Source organism: Tetrao urogallus, assembly GCF_951394365.1.
Source record: "Tetrao urogallus genome assembly, chromosome: 1".
NCBI classification, from domain to species: domain Eukaryota; kingdom Metazoa; phylum Chordata; class Aves; order Galliformes; family Phasianidae; genus Tetrao; species Tetrao urogallus.
The window spans coordinates 109486859-109506479 of record NC_136813.1 but is presented as its reverse complement, the minus strand read 5'-3'; the positions used below and the strand labels follow the sequence as shown (position 1 = coordinate 109506479).

Below are 19621 nucleotides of genomic sequence, written 5' to 3'. Positions count from 1 at the left end.
CCAACTGTCCTCAGAAAAGTAAGTACACAGATTATGTGTGACTGACATGATGAATCAGAATTCAAAGTAAGAATGAAAACCAGATGGCTTGATCTTCAGTTGTTTTTTTTCCCCAGTGTGCACTTTGCATGTGCATAACACAAGTCCTCAGAAATTCACTTAACTCATCCCTGAAATATATTCATCTTCAAGGTAAAAGATTTTCTTGCCAAGGCAGGAAAAATGGAGCAACAGCATATTTGGCCCGTGCACATGTGCAAACTTCCACTTGAACAACGTGTCATAGGCACAGTCTTGATTTTTAAGGGCCACGATGGGTTCCAAAGGCCCCCTCAGAAAGCTGGACGCATACCAAGGCCATTTGAATCTCAGCATCTCTCTCTCCTCTAGAAGCCAGAAAGCCCAACCCTTGGAGCTTATCTGCTTCAAATCTAGTGTGTACACACAATATGTACAAAATTCAGCAAAAAAATAAACCAAAAAAAAACCCAAAAAAAAAACATGAATAGGTAGGCATAAGCTTTTTTCAGTCCTATAAACACGTGAAAGGGGTGAAAAAAAAGAAGTGTGATTGAAGTTTACTTTCTTAAGACTTTATTGCTCTTCTCAAAATCTCCAGGTGAGATCTGCGATGCGATGACATCTCTGTCTGACACTATCCTGTAATGGCTACCTTGTGTGCACTCGGGCAGGATACAGCACCTCTCTGGCTCTAGCTTTAAAATTTAGGATGTATTTATCTCTCAAATGAGAAACAATTAGCCTATTACATCTCAGACTGTGCTCAGGGATTTCTGAGGTTAATAGGGTAGGCAACACATGACAGCACCCTGTGGGGGGTAGGGTGGCTTTCTGGCCATTTGTGTAAGTGGAGAGCGCTGGAGTTTAATCTCAGTTAAATCCCATTAGTGCTTCTTAAGTGTTGAATCATGTACAGTGGCTAGGAGCATCGAGTCAGGCAGAATATTCTATTTTGAGCCAATTCCTTCTCCTCCCTTGCAATTTCTCCATAATTGGAAGATTTAATGGCAGTGGGCTTTTATAAGAACTATTGCAAGAGGGAGATTGACAGACACTTCTTAAGAGATCTTTCCTGCAAAGATTTCATTAGAACTTGCTAAACAAACTAATAAAGTCATGCGCAGCTGTTGCCGAAATGTCGTTGATTATGGGCTATAGCACGACAACCTTTAAATAACACATGTAACAGTCCAAAATTTTTAATTAAAATAGCTGGTTAGCTAATCCACATAAAGGATATTAGCCATGAATGCTGGCACACTGAACTGTAGCACAAAATATTCTCACTGGTAATATTTCAATAACTACAAAGGAGTCTCTTTCAAGATAACACTTGAGACTTTGAGAAGTGCATGCTGACATCTAATAATTCAAATGTGGAGGGAAACAGAAATAGAGTTTTTACAAATAAACTTCAGAAATGTATTGGCTGAGTATGAGCTATGTGTAATAAGTGACAGGGACGAGAGGGAAGCAAGGAAAAAAGGCCCACTTGGACAAGCACTTTGATTTAATGCACACTGCTTCAGCCAGGTAGCTTTCATGAATTTTGACCGCTTGCTGTCATCATTGTTCAGCAAGATTTGCATAATTTGTGTTATGTAGGGTTTCAGCATCAAACTGAATCTCCAATCTTAGCTCTATCCATGTGCAGAACATCACATCATTATTTCTGCTGTTTCAGTAAATAGATCTAAATCAATTCAAGAAATGGGGAGAAAATTTAGATTCTGTCTTTACTGCTATGAGTTCAGTCCTTTGCCTGAGATCACCAAATCTTGATTATAATCATGAATAGAACTTCATTCGTGAGAAATTTGTTTTATTCTTTCCAAAGTACTGAAATGTCCTTGGCTCTCATTAGCTGTGACACACCAGAACACTTCCTTCTCTGGTCAGAATCCTTAAATGCTATCTTTAGACATTCAGGTTTACCTGAAGCTCTGGATGACAAAAACAGTTCTGGCAGAGAGACCATCTGATCTTCTTGTATGAAAATATGATGCACTCACTCAATACGCTGAACTGTTGAAGGCCATGGATCAAAGTAGGAAAAAATGCAAATGCAATTTAGGAATAGTAGCCACAGGAGTAAATACATCTCAGCCATCCCAAAGACAGCAGCAGTACTGATCCTGAGCCACAGTGCCGAGACCCAGCATCCTTTGTTTTACCCAGTTGTTAGGAACAGTGCCGGGATAACAGCGCATACCATCAACCCTGCAACCCTTACCTTCCTTCTGTTCCACTGGTAAGGCCACCTTTTAAGTCTATTAAATTCTCAGCTATCAACTGACAGTTTACACCAAAGGAAATTGGCAGTCAGCATAAAGTGACTGGTCAGTCGCATGGCCTGGAGTGGAACAGACAGACTTTTGGTCTGACTTTTTCATATACATTTTTTTGTTAACAGGGGCTTGGTCCATAGCCTGCCTGTGAAGAGTAAAAATCATTATTCCAGATCAACATTACTATACTCTGCGTACTTGCTATCTGAAATCCACAGTTAGATTCCTACTGAATCTCTTTTGTGAAACCTCCAACCTGTTGGATACATGTTGTGCTCATCACAGCAATCCAGCTATGAACCACCATCAGATTTACATGGACCTTTCAGCAGCATTACTGCTACTATTAAAAGGACATGTATTGAAGACCCAAACCGCAGGCCTGCTATACCCAAACTGCAAGCACCTCTGACTGATTTTCATCTCTACATTCTCTAAAAAATGAAATACAAAGACAGCCAACAACAGTGACTTCCGTGCACAGCTGCAGGAGGTGCAGAGTCTTTATCCTGCAAGAGACTGCAGAGACCACCATAACCCTGGAGTCAGCTCAAAAGAGACCAAAAGTAATACCTACCACTAATGTAAAGGCTGGTTTGTTCTGCAGTGTGAATGACCGGAGGAGTAAATCATCTTGTGAGGAAACTGTCCCCTAGATTGCAGGTGTAGAAAGAAACAGGGGCTGGTGTTTCTAACTACTGCAACAGCAGTAACAATTAGCAGTGAATAATTATATCGTTGCTTAGATCATCTGTCCCTAACACTAGTAAAAGTTTTAGCAAGCTAGCAAAAGTAAGTAAAGCTAGGGGACCTACAGGTAGATAATTAAATCCCCATGTTTCCTACTAAGGTAGATGTAGTGAGAACAAATACACCTCACATAACCAGAACGTGTAAGCATCTTCTTTTTTTTTCTAACAAGCTCTTATCTCAAAACAGCAATCAACTGTATCCCTCAGTGCCACAACTACACGGCTCTTTAACACCTCCAGGGATGGTGAATCCACCACCTGTCTAGGCAGCCTGTGCCAGTGCTAGACCACGCTTTCTGTGAAGAAATATTTCCTAATATCCAACCTAAACCTCCCCTGGAGCAACTTGAAGCAGTTTCTTCTCATTCTGTATCTGTTACCAAGGAGAAGAGGCTGACTCCTATCTCACCTATCTCTTTTCAGAGAATTGTAGAGAACAATAACGTCTCCCCTGGGTCTCCTCTTCTCCAGACCAAACAATCCCAGTTCCATCAGCCGTTCCCATAAGACTTGTGTTCCAGACCCATCATTATCTTTGCTGCTCTTCTCTGAACAAACTCCAGGACCTCGATATCTTTCATGCAGTGAGATGCCTAAAACTGAACACAGCACTCAAGGTGTGGCCTCAGGTGCATTTACTCAGGAGATAATTAACAAGGCCTCACCAAATAGTTCTGATGCAGCACAGCACTAACAGAATGAAGATGACAGGCGGTTTGAACCAGACCTTGCTTAACTTGCCGCTAATTAAAGTCATCCCTATTTCTTGCAGAGATCTTTTTCAAAAGTTTAAGATGCTAAGGATGGCCAGAGCACCTCTGCTCAAGAAGTCATAGAGGACAGTGGAAACCAGGAGTCCAACAGGAAAGCAGAGGGATTCAGTGGGCCTTTGGTTCAGCCTAAGATCGTCAAGTTATAAATAAGCTTTTGCAAAACAACTTACAGGTTTCTCTTCTTTACTCTCACTCAGACTTTTGCTTACTCAGTGTTTGCTTATGCTCCTGTATCATGTGTAATTGAGGAATGGCTGCAGTTAAATCACATAATATGGATTAATTTGGAGCAAAACAAATACCAGCTGAGTGCTACCGAGCAGACATAAACAAGAAGCTCACAAAGGCTGTCAGACTACGTGATCAGTGTCAACACCTCTCAAGCTGGGCACGAGTCAACATTTGGATGAGGATCTGATCCCACATAATTCTATTTTGTTCTCCAAATACATTCTTTGTATTTACTTTTACGTAGACACTCAGCTACTCCTGACTGTAACTGTTGCTCACTGCTCTGAAGGAAGAATACAAAATGTACAGATACCTGATTCTGCCACATTAGCCTAGCTGTAGTTTTATATGCTGAATTATCAAAGGAGCCCTGCATGATCAAAGCAATGCAGTATCATCAGTTGGAACAGCAAGCAGATGTCCTTGAGCTGTAAAAATCAGCCATGTTTGCTCGAAACTCTTTCTTTAAGTAGCATGAGCAAAAGACTGCAAGTGGGGCTTGCACAACTCCAGAGGGGATAGAGTAGCCTTCATCTTTTGGCTGTTGAGAGGAAGGTGTTAACCCCATGAGCAGAAAAGCTGACCCAACACTCATGGTTGAAGTGTGGAACACAGAGATTAAAAGCTCAACAACTCCCCTTGTCTCAACCTTTGCTGGACCTCAGGAAAATTGTTTAGGGTAGAATTATTGACCAAGGTGATTTAGCAGCCTACTGTTTATAACAGTTTCACCTATTACGTTAGTATAATCATAACAGTAGTGTAGACAAAGGTCAATAGAGACTTCTTTCTTCTTCCTTTTTTTTAAAATTTTATTTTTGGTAGCTAAGCTACATCTTTACTCCTTAATGAATGTTAATTAGAAGTGCAAAAGCACATGTCTCTGAAGACATTTCCTTCTTCCTTAAGTGATAGCAGCTCTTCCCTGTTTCATTGATGGATTCTGGGTGAATATGTTAACACCCAATAAAATCTTTGAATGCAGCTGTACAAAGATATGGGTTGGATGTCAGGAAACATGCCTTCTCAGGAGTGGTGAGGCAGTGGCACGGGCTGCCCAGGAAGGTGGTGGAGTCACTGGCCCTGGAGGTGTTCAAGAACCATGTAGATGTGGCACAGAGGGATGTGGTTAGTGAGCATATGGTGGTAATGGGCTGATGTTTGGACTAGACACTCTTGGTGGTCTTTTCCAACCTTAATGTTTCCATGATTCTTAGGATAAATGCAAAAAACAATACATTCCAGTGGTGTCAGATACAAGTGTATCTGATGGATACATCATACTGCTGTAATATTTCAAGATACAGGCAAAGCTGTTACAGAGTGTATTTCAGATTTTCAGAGCAAGCTTATTTACACCAACTTCTTTATCTTCATACAAAGGCCTCATTGCTGTTATACCACAGACTTACACACAAGAAATTGTTTTAGGTGAGAGAAAAACCAACTACAGCCAAAAGCCACATGGCTGACCAACGTCTCTGCCATTACTCTTCCAAAAGGTCCCTCTTTGTATTCTACCAGCGTTTCAAGAACACTAAATCAAAGCAGATCTCAGAACAGCTCTCGTAAGGAAGATTATCACTAAGAAATTAAGTTTTTTTGTGAAACAGTGTATTTTCTATTGCATGGTATTATTACGTTTAGAAGCTCCATCTATTATTTATTTATAACTAAATGTTATCAGTTACTCATGAGATTACGATGTTGGTGCCCACTTACCTCTGAGCCTGAAGTATTTCAGATGGTTGGCAATAGCCTGTTCAACAGATTCATCAGGGCAGATCTTAACTCCACTGGGAAACAGAATGGAGCGCTTCCTTCGGCGCAGCAAATGCCTATTGACTTGCTCAGCCTCCACAATGCCATGGAGATTTCTCAGTTCAGAAGGCAGAGAGGGGCTTGCAAACTGCCAGACACTGAGCTGAGGGGTTGGTGAAGCATCTTTAGCCTGCTTTTCTTCTGCTGTAAAATTGAAACCGTGTGTCAATTTCTCAGATGAGGTAGAGATGCAGTCATGCATGTCTCAACACCATTGCTCTGGTCTGTGGAGGACCTAACTGTTCTTTTTTTTTTTTTTCCTGTTAACAAGCTTAAACCTGTTGGTGTGACTGTCCTATTACAAACAAACTCAACCTCTTTTACAGCATGTTATCTGACCTAGTGAATGCTAATGTTTTGTATTTAACGTCTCTTCTGGGATTCAGCTTAAGTCAGTGGGACTATACATGTCAATAATTATGTGCTCGAAATTTTCAGGGCCACAAATGGAAAGTTTAATTAGTTAAAGTGCCTTTATTCCATACATTCTATCCACATTTATGTCCCACGCTTTAAGAAAGCTGCCTGAATCGGCAACTAGCAACTTTCCCTTCCATCACCACAAGAACTGGTTCCAACCTGACAGGAGGAGGGGAAGAAAGAAAAAGAAAAAAAAAAAAAAGAGAAAGGGACATCTTAGCTTTAGCTTATTGCTTCCTTTTTTAAAAAAAAAAAAAAAAAAGTTTTCTCTGAGTTGTTCCACATCCCTCCAGAAAAAACAGAAACAAAACAAAACAAAAAACACCACCTTACAGCTAAGGGGAGAATGCATCTATTTGGTTTTAGTCTGACTGTCATTTTCTAACCTTGACAGGCAGCTTATCTGAAATTAGTTAATTCAGTCTTTTTCTTTCACTGTTTCCCCAGAAAACAATTGAAGAAGAATCAAAATGAATAACTAATTACTAAAAGAATAGTAATTGCTTTATGGCATTTTTTGCCCCACAGATTGTAAATTTAGTCTGAAACTTTAAAGTCAATAGCATTTCTGACTTTGATGACTGAAGGATAAAGATCATGGCTATTTTAATGGTACACTAATAATAGCTCTAGAGCAGAAGGCCACCTGTAGATGATATATTGGAGGGAGAAGGGAACAAATAAGGTCACTAAGGCAAAACACCGATCTTTACCCAAACTGACACATTTTCATTGACCAAAGGGAGGCCATATATTTTGTTATCTAATACAAATTTACTAAAGAAAAAAAGCATCATGTGGAAAAGCTTGCTGATCAGTATTTGATGTCTTTTAAAGTTGGAAAATCTTTGCACCCCATGCCTACATTCTACTTTTAAAACAACAGTAAATCTTTCTCGTAAATCACTCCATATTTAAAACACTGGTATCACAACACAGATTTGACCAAATGTTTTTTTGTATTAGCCTCCTTCATTTTAATTAAGGCAGAGAGGCATTTTTTTTCTACATAACATTATAGGCAAAACCCGGAAAACAAGAATATAAAGAAGAAAGATATCTGCATTACCTGCTTGAAGGTCTCCTGTAATCACTTCCGAAACCAAGAGGCAGAGAGAGATTTTCCAAAGGAAAGCAAACATTTTATTCGTGTCCAAAAGCCAATAGGCAAGAAAAAAAGAAAATCCTTTTCAGCAAAAGAGCCGTTGCCTTTAACGTATCCTTGAGCCAAGCAAGAGCATTGCCCTTCTTGAAAACGTCTTGACGTCACGTAAAGTTATCTTTGGAAGAAAAAACATCAGGTTAAAAAAGTCAAACAAGACATCCTGGAAATTATCTTTTCAAAGAGAGTATTCCACTCCAATGAAGAAACAAGGAGAGGTGACGAAGTAAACGCCTCAGAGCTGGCAGATGGACTGAGACAATTTTTTAATTTTAATCTGGCCAGCTAAGCTCTTTACTGGAGCTTGTCATACCATTAACAGACAGTCCAAACAAGGACACACCTTTCACACTTAATTAACCATGTATTTTCATAGGCTCTTCAATTTCTGTCTGTTTTTAAAAGTCATACTGACCACAGTATCAGTGCGAGCACACTGCTCTCCAGTGGAAGGTCTCCATGAGCTTTGTCTTCTTCCTCTACTCATATATGTACCTAAGAACGCACTGACTTGCTTGTAGCACTGATGAGCACAGAGATAAGAGTGAAACAGTCATTCTGTGGGTGTCATGCTGGTGACAGAGGCAACAAGGTCCTGCTGCTCGAGTCTGAGCTAAAGCAGAAGATCTGCTGCCACACTACTGCCCTTCACATCCCAGGATAAAACCTGGGCAAATGGCGATTCTTTCATCTCTGCTCAGACGTAATCTGAGATGAGCATTAAGAACAGATTTGTGCTGATAACCGGAGAAACGGTGGGTTAAGGAGAGCTGTGTAAAGGACAGAGAGTGCAGGAAAACAGCAGCACTCTTAGCTCCCCTCCTCTCCAGGGGTCAGCTCAGTAAAGAGACGTGTATGGAAGCCAGCCCGCAATGGCAGGCAGAGGTCAAACCACAAGAAAAACCGTATTGGGGCTGTGTAATAAGTGGCACTGCTCAGGACTTGCTGCTCACTGCTTTGATCATCCCAGATATTATGAACAGGACACTCACGGGAATCAAAGAAAACCAGCCTTTATTTATTCTGTCTTCTGACACGTAACAACTCCAGTTGGTATTTTCAAAACAACAAACGCTTCTCTTTTTTCCTTTTTTTTTTTTCCCCACAAAACTGCTGAACTGCACTTTAAATTAAACCGCTGAGCTGTTCTGACAGCCTCCCAGACACTTTGGATCTCTCAGACCAGCACTTGTCATCTCAGCTGGCTCTGTCAAGGTAACTACACAGCTGGCGGCAGCAAGAGAGCTGTGCAGCACTCTGAAGCTGTATCTTGAACAGCCCTGGGGAGCTGAAGCACACCTATTGAGCACCTCTAGGCAAAGAGAATGACTTCTGAGGCCAGTTTGGGTGCCTATACTACGATGCTAGATTCAGAAACACAGACCAGATTTTTTTCATCCTCTGCAGACACAAGAGCTTTCACTGCCATGACTGCCTTCCTTCCATTAACCTGCAAAAATGCAAACAAATAGAGACAAGAAACAGTATACAAACCTACAAAGGCAAAGGTTCTCTCACCTCAAGAATGCAGTAGAACTTAGAGAAAATTCTCAGAATGCATGAGCGTAAGGGTATGAAATCCAATAAAAAGCTTTCCTGAGAAGTTTTCTTATTTTCTGTATTATTATGCATTAAGCAAGGCCCAAGGCTCTTTGCCTTCCAATGTATCAGCCCAGGACAGCCTATCATTCTGCCACTTCTTCCATCATGTAGTACTGTAAAGCACTTCAACCAGAAGCATCATAGAGACTGATCAAATTAATCAGACACTTTATTATTTGCTCTGTCTATAATGTGTAATGTGAATATATTCCTCCTTTTCTGAACTGTTCCTCAGGTGACTACATCTTACCTTGTTCAACAGTAAAAGACGACCCTGGTGCCTATGCTTCATCCTTGAACAGTGTTTCCGATTCCAGTTAGAATGGACAGATTTATTGCCACTGGTCCTGGTTTTATTTAATCATTAATGGAAGAATTTTCTGTCCTTTCCAGATCTTCCATGTTTCATTCCACAATCCTCGCTTTTTAAAGCTAGAAACCTAAGAGACCTTTTTCTTCAGAAGAAATTGCAGAAAGTAGTTTTGCAATTCCTTGTCACAATCCAGAGAGCTATCACTTTGACTTTTGAGTCTTCGCTATTTTGTAAGGTATGGTAATTACTGAGTATTGCAACCTCATTTCAGGGTTACATCCTAGGATGTGTGTCCCAAAAAGAAGAGAGAGATAGCTGTGAAGCTGTGTCTGCCAGAGATCAATCACAGACGACCGCAGATAACTTTTAAAGCACACTCACTTTGTCATGGTTCATTCCTCTGGTGTTTGATTTTAAAAAAAATGGTTTTAATCTTTTTTTCTTGGAAGATTTAACTCCTACAAGTTATTTATCTTGTTTCTTGTTTGTCAACAGTACTCTGCACCAATCTCCATGACTCAGATTTCCTTACGGAAGCCAGTTTCAAGTCCCACAGAGCCAGAACGTATCAGTTTCTTTCACGTTTAGCATGTCATAAGTACAATTCTATGCCTTGATACCAAATTGCAGAATGCAGGTTAAAGGGCCTTATAAAGATTGGTTTGCTTTGATGCAAAACACCACTCCACCATTTAAATTAAACAGGGATTGATAAGGGAAATGGAGATGCAGAAGATACACAAAAAGATCCCTGAGCCAGTCTGATAACCCTATATAGAAGAATGCTACTATAAGTTATCTCTGGAGAGTTTATTTTATACATATATATGTATATATATGTAAATAGGTAGATAGATAGATAAGGAGCATAACTTAATCCACAAACATTTCCTAGCATTCACCACACGTGTTACATGCATATGGCTGGAATAGGGGGACTGCAGCTGCTTGACCCAGGAATTTCCCAGGCTGGTCATTCAGGTTGTCAACACTGTTAAGCCTAACTAGAGAAAGCTATAAGGTTGCTGATTCAAAAAGTAGTCTTCCTTGCCCCAAGAAGCTACAGTCTAGCTGCATGCGCTTTTAAGGACTGAAGAACAATTAATTGCTTTGACCAAAAATTGAGTTAGAAGAGACATACTGAGGACATACCTTAAATGCTGTAAGATGGATTATCTCATATTTAGCTCGCTGGTTCTTTGTGGCAGAAGCAAAAAGAATGGTGACAATCACGTTTGGTAACTTCTGGAGGTTTTTATTATCAAATGTATCAGCATCCCCATAGCACATTGTTAACATTAGCCTACAAAGTCAATCCTTTGCTGTTATAAAACCAAATTAGAAAAGTTTATACATATCTTTTACTTTTAAATATCTACGTATAAACCAGTTAATCTAAAAGAGAATAAATATTGTTTTATGATATAAACCAATTTTAATGTAAGAAAAAGTCTGAAGTATTCTTAATAAAGGAACACTGAAAATATTTCATCCATTAAAAAGGTGTGGAGAAAAAGCACACATTTCTGCATTTTATAATTTACCTCTTACAATAAATACAAAGATTATCCCTGGGAGTGAGAAATGATAGTGATGAGGTTTGTGGGATAAAAGTCATACAAATTTCTGTGATGAGAGTGACAGACATTGGTGGGAGTCGTGATAAACTACTGAGCTGAACTAGAAATGAAAAAAAACAAAAAATCAAGACAAGTGCACTAGGCTGCCCACAGTTACACAAAAAGTAACTGCGCTCAGCAAATTATGTTCTGAAATTGTTTCTGCTCTTCAGAAAGAATGCTTCCTGGTTTGAGAAACAACACTGTTTTTTGTCAGGTTTTCTGGATGACTGCGTAGAACCTGCAGTAATGACTGGATTTTCCAAATGCTAGGTGTCAGAGTTGCCTTGAGGAAAGGGGCCCTGAGAATTCTGCCACACTACAAATTTGTCCACGTCTTTGGGATGCCCTCAATTTTTACTTGGATTTTGTAGCCTACCTCCTTTGAGACCTCTGGTTTTGCAGATATACTTACTATACAAATGGCTTTGGTGGTTATCTGCAACACGGTTCTTCTGGGAGTACTGTGACATTTAAGTAACTTACTGTGGGTAACAGGAGAAAGCCACCATCAAAACTCAAAACAGCCACCATCTATCGTGTAATAACCACAGGAAAAAGTGTGTGCATACCAAAACGTTATTAAAGTTTTCCACGACAACTGTCTGAGAAAAACTAAATAAATATACATACAGACCATGATAAACTTGCACTAGTTTATCAAATCAAGTCCTGAGTTCAAACACTCAAATATTCGGGCGCCTTTACTCAATTCTCCCAAGAAAAGTATAAATTCTGTACGTCTTATATAGAAGCAACATGTCTTAAAGACATATTAAATCCATATATATAGCCACATCCTTTCTAAACGAAAACACGCTTATTTCTCAAATATCTCAATCTTATTGAGCCACAACCGACTTGCTTTTCTAATGCAAACGGTGCCTTTAAGACTCACAGGAGTAACTCCCAAAAATAAAGTAATTAGGAGTAAAAATCTATTGCCTACATATACTGTACCAGCACGTATTTTGAGAGCAAGATTTCTAAAATCTGATAAGAGTTATCATAAAGGACATTCAGAAGAGCCCACTTCTGACTTCAAAAGATTTCAAGATTCACTGTCAAGCAAATAAATTTTTATGATGGAAATGTAGGGAGGAAAAAAATTAAAACCCAGAAGTGTCAAATCCCAGCAAAATATTCTGATAAATGCAAACTATTTCTGTATATTATCAGAAACAAAACAGAACAACAGCAACAAAAAAATCTCTAAAGAGAATCAATATTATATCCTTAAATTAAAACAATACATAGTATTCATTCTATCTGTATGAACTGCAGAGTAGAAAGAGACACAGTAAAAGGTCAAAAACCCATCTTTGGGCCTGACTCCTATGTGCTCATCCAACTCTGTAAAGTTTATATAGAATTGTAAAGAACAGGCTCCAAAAGATCAAAATATTTTTACATCTTTGTTGCACATACCTGTACACATTTTCATATTCCAAGTTAAAAAAATCAATTAGCAAGTCACGTGTATTAGCTGTAACTTACATATTTACACTTATCTACAACCCTCCCCCCTCCAATGGCATTCTATCATCAACGAACCCTAAGTAAAATAATTGTTTACATAAATACATAATGAACAAACAAAAAAAACAACTTTTTTTTTCTTTCTTGCAAGGGAGGCAGAGCCAAAATGCTGCGAAGCAGAGTTCCAGGTACTTTATACCTATATAGATAGATAGACAGATCTCTGCCAGTTCTGGAAGATAGGATTTATTAGCTTCTGCTGCCTCTGAGCTGTTGAAAGTGCAATTGCAAGATCAGGTCTTGGATTTCTTCTCTTTTGCTTCTAATCAGCTGACGAGGAAACCACTTCTCCAGATGCACTGGCTGTTCAAAGTCAACTATGGGATTCTGGCAAAAAGAGAAAGAAATAAAAACAAGAATATTTGCAGCATGAATTTCCCATTACAACCTTCAAAAAGAATTCCAAAGCCTTCCATACTGCTGAGACCTAGCATGCATAAATAAGTTATCACGAGATATAGTTGTCAAGATATAAGTTAAATTCCAGTTCCTCCACTATAATTACAGTCACACATAACATGAGCTACTAAACAAAAAACAGATAATCACTACTTCCTCTTAAAGATACTTTAATATAAGCTCATATTCAATGCTAATTCTACATACTCTCAATGCAGTTAGACATGCTCTTGATATTTAACAGGAAGCAGGTGCACTTCAGTCAAAAAACACACATGTAGGATCACGCTATGTGGAATGATTAAGCATACTGCAGTCAAGCAAGCAAATCTTAGGCACATTTTTTATTGTCATGAGCTGGCCTGTCTGACAGAAGAAAACAAAGAAACAAGAGTACTGCCAGCAATTCTAGTACGACATAGAGAGGGGAGAATTTGGACCAAAAGAGGAAGGCAAATTTAAATGGCTGAAATATTGCTAGCTCTGGCAATAAGATCACAACACTACACCTTAACTGCCAAAGTTTTTTTCTTCCTCCCCTCATCATTCTTTTGCCATACCTATTTTTCACCTTCCCCTTCCCGTGAATAAAGAGCTGTGGTAAATTCAAGAAAGCAAAGTGAGAATGGCCTGCGAGTCCTGCTATGTTTAGCACAAACAAAAAAACACCTCATCCTGACCTTGCTTCCATATTGTTAGAGAATGGGCAATTCAGAACACTGGTAAAAAATAAATAAATAAATAAATAAATTCATCTTCTACCTACCTATCACAAAATCACTGAATGGATGAGGCTGGAAGGGACTTCTGGAGGTCACCTAGTCCAAACTCGCTACTTAAGGAAGGCCAAATAGAGCAGATAGCCCACAGCCCACATTAGATCTTTCACTCTAACCTGATGAGACATGGATATGATAGATAGAACACTTGGTGAATAAAGAATTGGCTGAGTAGCTGCATTCAAAGAATTGTGGTCAACAGCTCACTGTCCAAGTGGAGACAAGTGATAAGTGGTGTTCTTCAAGAGTTGGTACTGGGACTGATATTATTTAACGTTTTTGTCAGAGATGTGGACAGTGGGATTTAGTGCACCCTCAGGAATTTTGCAGATGACACCAAGCTGAGAAGTGCCATGGGATGTTGGAGGGACAATGCCATCAAGAGAGACTCCAACAGGCTCAAGAGGTGGGTCCATGCAAACAAATTGTCATTCAACTAGGCTAGGTGCAAGGTCATTCACATGATTGCACACTGGGCAACGAGTGGACAGAGGGCAGCCTTTTGCTGAACTTAAGAGTACCAGGGGATGAAAAGCTTGACATGAACTGATAATGGGAAGTTGCAGCTCAGAAAACCAACCATACCCTGGATTGCAAAAGAAAGCTAGCTAGCAGATCAGAGGAGGCGATTCTCTCCCTCTACTCAGCTCTCATGAGATCCCACCTGAAGAACTGTGCTCAGTCCTGGGCCCACAACTTAAGAAAGGCACAGAGCTGCTAGAGCAGGTCATGAGGAAGATCAAGAAGATGATATTTAGAAGTATGTACTGAACATGTAAGAGAGATTCCCTAAGCTTTGTGCATTGTCTCTTAAGGATCCTACTTCCATCTCTTTGCAGAACCTGCTGCCTGCACAGTGACATTCAAAGGCCAAAGGAAAAGCTGAACAAAGTTTGAAAGGCAACAAGAAGTGAGGACCTACACAGAAAACATGTATTTGTACCATCAGTAGGTCAGAAAAGCATAAACTACATAGGATCCAAAGATATCCTTACAGCTGCAGACCTTAAATGTGTTAATAAATGCAATATTAAACCACAAGGTTAGAAATGCCTGCCTAAGAAACCCAGAGAAATCATTTGTGTTCCAGACACAAAGACTTCCTGACACAACACAAAGAAGAGATTTTATGTTCTCTTCCTCAAATACCTTAGACAATGTTAGACACTAAGCAACACAGGTTTTCTGCCTGGGTATTTCTCTCAGAGATAGCAGTTTATGGTTTGAGGTGATTTTGGGGATGTGAGAATCCTTCTTTGTTTTTTGGCTCAAAGCTTGCTTCCTGAGGTATTTCTTGTGATAAGACTTTGAGTGATTTGTTGAGGAGGCAACTAATGGGTGCTAACCGTGTGACAATCGATATCGCTTTGGGAACATTTGAAAGCCCCTTCCTCCAGAGCTGCTTGCTCTGTAGAAGAGCAGATGAGAGTACTCAGGAGTGTTCACTGGTAGAAGATCTGGCCTGCGACTAAACAGCTCCAGCTAAGTATGGGAAAATTGGGGAACGATACCATCATGTTCTGTGAGAAACAGGATGCAGAAGAGCACCCTTGCTCCCTCTTATCTGCTGGCAAGGCCCAGAAGATGGGAACAAAGGAGTTTCTGCTGAGATCCCAAAGCCAGAAGCTGCCACTCAAAGGAGAGCTGACTCAACCACTTTGGATTTGAGCTGTCACTCCAAAGACAGCTGACTCGACCACTCTGAAACTATTGAAAAGGGGCCATCATTGCCATGGTCGTCGTTGTCATCAATAGAACAACAATGCCCGACGACCCTCCACTACCGAGGATCAAAGACAGAACTACGAATCTCACTGGATCCATGGTGGTGACTATCTCCCTCTTGCTGCTTATAAAGACTCCTTACTGCTTCTTTTCTATCGCCCTCCTTCCCTTCCCCATTACCATAATCATAATAGTGTCCGTCCTCCCCTTCCTCATTTCCCTGATTAAGATTTGTAATAAACTGGTCGAACCAACATTTGAACCGTTGCTTCTTAATCTCACGCCGGGTATATAGATAATAAAAGAACCTCCTCTCCTTCCTATAAATTGGAGCAAGGTGTTGTATGTTGTATCACCTATGTAGTTTGTAACCTCCTCTACTGATGGGGAAGTCAAGCAAATCAGGGCCCAGCCTGAGAAATCTTTTGTAATGATTATATTATATATTTGATTCCTTGCCCCCTTCCCTCCTTTACCTTTATGCTTGCTATCCTTTTCTCACCATTGTGGATCATCTGTGTCCCATTTTAAAGCAACCTTTGAGTCACGGGGTGGTGTAAGATATTACTCTGTTAACGTCTGTGTCTCAAAGCTTGCTGGGGACACAGTTGGTCTTGTTCAAGTCCCGAGCAAGGACTGTGAAATCCTTTGTCTGAAGGACACACATGAACAAGTCCAGGCAAGTCCTGGGCAAAGGTTGTGAGATCCTTTGTCTGGGGGACGCAAATGGACAAGGCCAGGGGCAAGGAGAGCAAGATGAGCTGCAGCTAAATAGCTGTGAAGTGCTCCTTTGTATGGACTTATCTCAGGATGATGGCCATCTCAGGAGGTACTCAATGACTCCTGCTGAAGGCCCACCCTTGTCACATAGGCAGGAGAACAAGGAGGATAAAACAGGAACTGAAAACCATGAGGATAGGATTTCTGACAACAGATTCCTCACGAAGAAGAACAGAGGTTTCTGGCAGCAGATCCCTCCTGAAGAAGAAGAAGGATTCCTGATGATCAGATTCCTCGTGAGGTGACTCCTGCATGCTGTCAAACTCTCCTGTGCTTGCTGCCTGAGCACTGCTGCAGCTTCAAGGATTCGCTCCTCGACTTCTTCATCTACCTGCTTGCTGCCCAAGGCCGGCCTCGCTGCTGCTCCTCGTCCCCCTGCTGCGTCTGCCTGGGACCTTCAAACGCCATGCAACGGGACCGCTGCTAGATCCTGCTGGTGACTATCCCCGCTTTACACAACTCCTGCTTCTTTTCCATCTTTTCTATTGCCCTCCTTCCCTTCCCCATCTCCCTGATTAGGTTCTAGTAATAAACTGGATGCAACAACATATGAACCGTTGTTTCTTAATCTCACGCTGGGTATATAGATATTAAAAGAACCTCATCTCCCTCCTATAAATTGGAGCGAGACAGGGGAATAGGAAAAGCAGATTCTTTTAGTACCTGGAAGAAGCTTTCCACATATTGTAGCAAATACACCCCACAGTCGCTACTGTTATCTTGCTTAGGCACTCTTGGATAAAAGTCAATCATTGTTGATTTACTGAATTCACGATGTGTTTTTCGTTTAGCTTCCCATTCTACTTCAAGATACCTATAAAAGATAGCAAATAGATTAATATTTGAGAAATAAACCGAATATCTCTCAAGCTCAATGCGTTTTTAGACGCTTCTCAATATTGTTCTGTAGCTGGACAAAATGTTAAGATAGCCTTAACCAATTTATTTCACAGAATCAGTAAAATACATTCATACAAATAATAAAATTCCCACAATCCAATTTTCTACCTTACACAGATTCAGTTCCATCATATAATATACCATAAGCAAAGTAGAAAAGATGTTTTGTGAAATTATTTAAAAATAATAATCATTATCATCATCTGCATTGAGTTTATTCAAGCTATTAGGATACTAGGTCATTTTTAAACCTGAGCTCCAGGAGGAATTCAAGTGATGTTTCCCAGATTTTATTGTGTTCATCCAAAAAAGCCAACAGTGCTTTTCTACCTTAAAAAAAATTAGAATTTGAAAAATTTAGAAAGCTACTAAAGTTCAACTTTGAAGTTCACTTTTTGAACTTCAGCTGTAATTACACCATTATAACCCTTGCAGCCCATTAGGGTATAAAGCATTGGAAAACCTGTTAAAAACTTAAAGGATCATTTCTTTAATGATTACGTCTTACTTGTTATCAGTTTTTTTATTGTTCTCTTGCTTCAGTAGCAACTCACTGATTTCACTTTCTGAACTGACTACTGATTTTGAACGTGGGATTGAAGGCACAAGTGTCTGACAAGGTCAGATTCAGATCTTTAAGCAAGGTCAGGCTACATAGGAAAATTACAAAGCTGCAGTTTGCATTTGCAGGAAGAAAACATGAAAGGCTAAAGTTCAACTAGAGTTAAATTTGGCCAATAATGTTTCAGATAACAAAAATACCTTTCAATGGTATGCTAATAGCAAGAAAAATACTAAGGAAAATATTGGAACGTTACTGGCTAGGTATTTGACAAATAGAGATAATGAAAAAGGCAGAGGCATTGAATATTTTGATAGCCTTGGTCTTTAATAATTACAGGCTTGTCGTTGCCCAGTTCTGTAAGCTGGGGGAGCAGTGACTATTTGCTGATATTAAAACTGTAATGAACCATGACTCCTCTCAACTATCTATCAAAGATCTTGGCAGTCTGGAGAGGTCTCTTCTGACTAGAAACTAGCCAATATTGTTCCAGTTTACAAGGGTAAAAGAGAAGACACTAGAAATCACAAACCCATTAGTTTAACTTCAGTAACTTAAAAAATTATTGAAAAGATTATCCTGTGTGTCACCAAAAGGCATTCAAAAATAACACAGTCATCAAGTCCCATCAACACAGATGGGACACAAAAAAATTCCGTCTCACTAATTTGATATCGTTTTATGACAAGATCACACACGGAACAAAGGAAAGGTAATAGTAAAATCCAGAAAAAAATCCATCTAAGGCTATGCCTTTCTGTTGACTTCAGTTATAGCTGCAAACACTGAACATTTCTGGAAAATAAATGTCTGACTTCAGGGATTAAAAAAAACTACACACACTAAGTCAGACCTCAGTTTGATTTCCACAAGGCCTTGTAATTCTGACAATAAAAATACATATAAAACACTCAAAACAAATTTTGAAAAAAATGGCACCTGTGAATAGTAACCAAACATAAAACAGAATTCAAAGACAGCGTTCAGTGCATTCATAAGTACTAGAAAAGGACTTATGACTGTAGGCTTTAATTTATTTGGGTTTGAACACTACTCAAAGCATAGTGAAAATGAACTTAGGGAAAAATAAACTAAGACAAGGAGTTTTAGGTTAGATATTAGGAGGAGGTTTTTCACACAGAGGGTGGTGACACACTAGAACAGGTTGCCCAAGGAGGCTGTGGATGCCCCATCCCTGGAGGCATTCAAGGCCAGGCTGGATGTGGCTCTGGGCAGCCTGGTCTGGTGTTGGTTACCCTGCACATGGCAGGAGGGTTGAAACCAGATGATGGTTGTGGTCCTTTTCAACCCAGGCCATTCTACTATTCTATGAAAGAATAAGTTACGGAACCTTTGTATCAGTTTTCTTTAAATTTCTGCTTTCATTGTGTAACTGCAAATTGAAGTTATGATTGTCTGCTTTCCCAACTTCACATCTCAGTAAATCATCTCTTTTTTTTTTTTTTTTTTTTTCTTTTTGTGACACCTCTGTGACTGAACACCAAGAAATCTCACTCTCTGGAATTTTATCTCTGGGAGTAGCTCAAAGCATAAATCTCTACATCAATATATATTAAACAGAGATTTAAAAATTAAAAATGCTATTTTATTCTTCTTCCCAAAAAAACATGGTCGCTCTCTAGGGAATAGATACTGTCAAAAAATTAACTGATTTCCATTTACTCCCACTGCAGTTTTATGAAGGATTTACTTCTACAAGAAGGATCTTTTCTGTGTAGTGCCTGGTTTACAGATTTTTGCTTCTTTCAGTGAAGTGAATACAACGGAGTACAAAAAGATCAATTCTGTTTATCTTCAAACAATGAATACAACTTTTTAGCAACTTTTAAAAACTGTGATAGCTATATAAGTCATTAGGAGTACATGAAAGAACTGCAAATTTCATGAACTCTTCCAATACTTGCATACTTTTCA

At 39.6% G+C, this 19621-nt stretch overlaps 2 protein-coding genes across 2 annotated transcripts in view; both read right to left on the bottom strand.

The window, feature by feature from the left end:
- The window catches only part of IMPG2 (interphotoreceptor matrix proteoglycan 2), a gene marked incomplete at both ends in the record, with an annotated part of 49760 nt that extends 42312 nt beyond the window's left edge, over positions 1-7448 (bottom strand). Inside the window, 2 exons of the mRNA XM_079539102.1 lie at positions 5788-6030; positions 7376-7448. Coding sequence (XP_079395228.1) covers positions 5788-6030; positions 7376-7448 — 316 coding nt within the window. The remainder of the gene's footprint in view (positions 1-5787; positions 6031-7375) is intronic.
- A 5282-nt stretch (positions 7449-12730) lies between these two features.
- SENP7 (SUMO specific peptidase 7) overlaps positions 12731-19621 on the bottom strand; it is a gene marked incomplete at both ends in the record, with an annotated part of 40160 nt that continues 33269 nt past the window's right edge. The window contains 2 exons of the mRNA XM_079549387.1: positions 12731-12868; positions 16888-17038. Of these exons, the coding sequence (XP_079405513.1) occupies positions 12731-12868; positions 16888-17038 (289 nt within the window). The remainder of the gene's footprint in view (positions 12869-16887; positions 17039-19621) is intronic.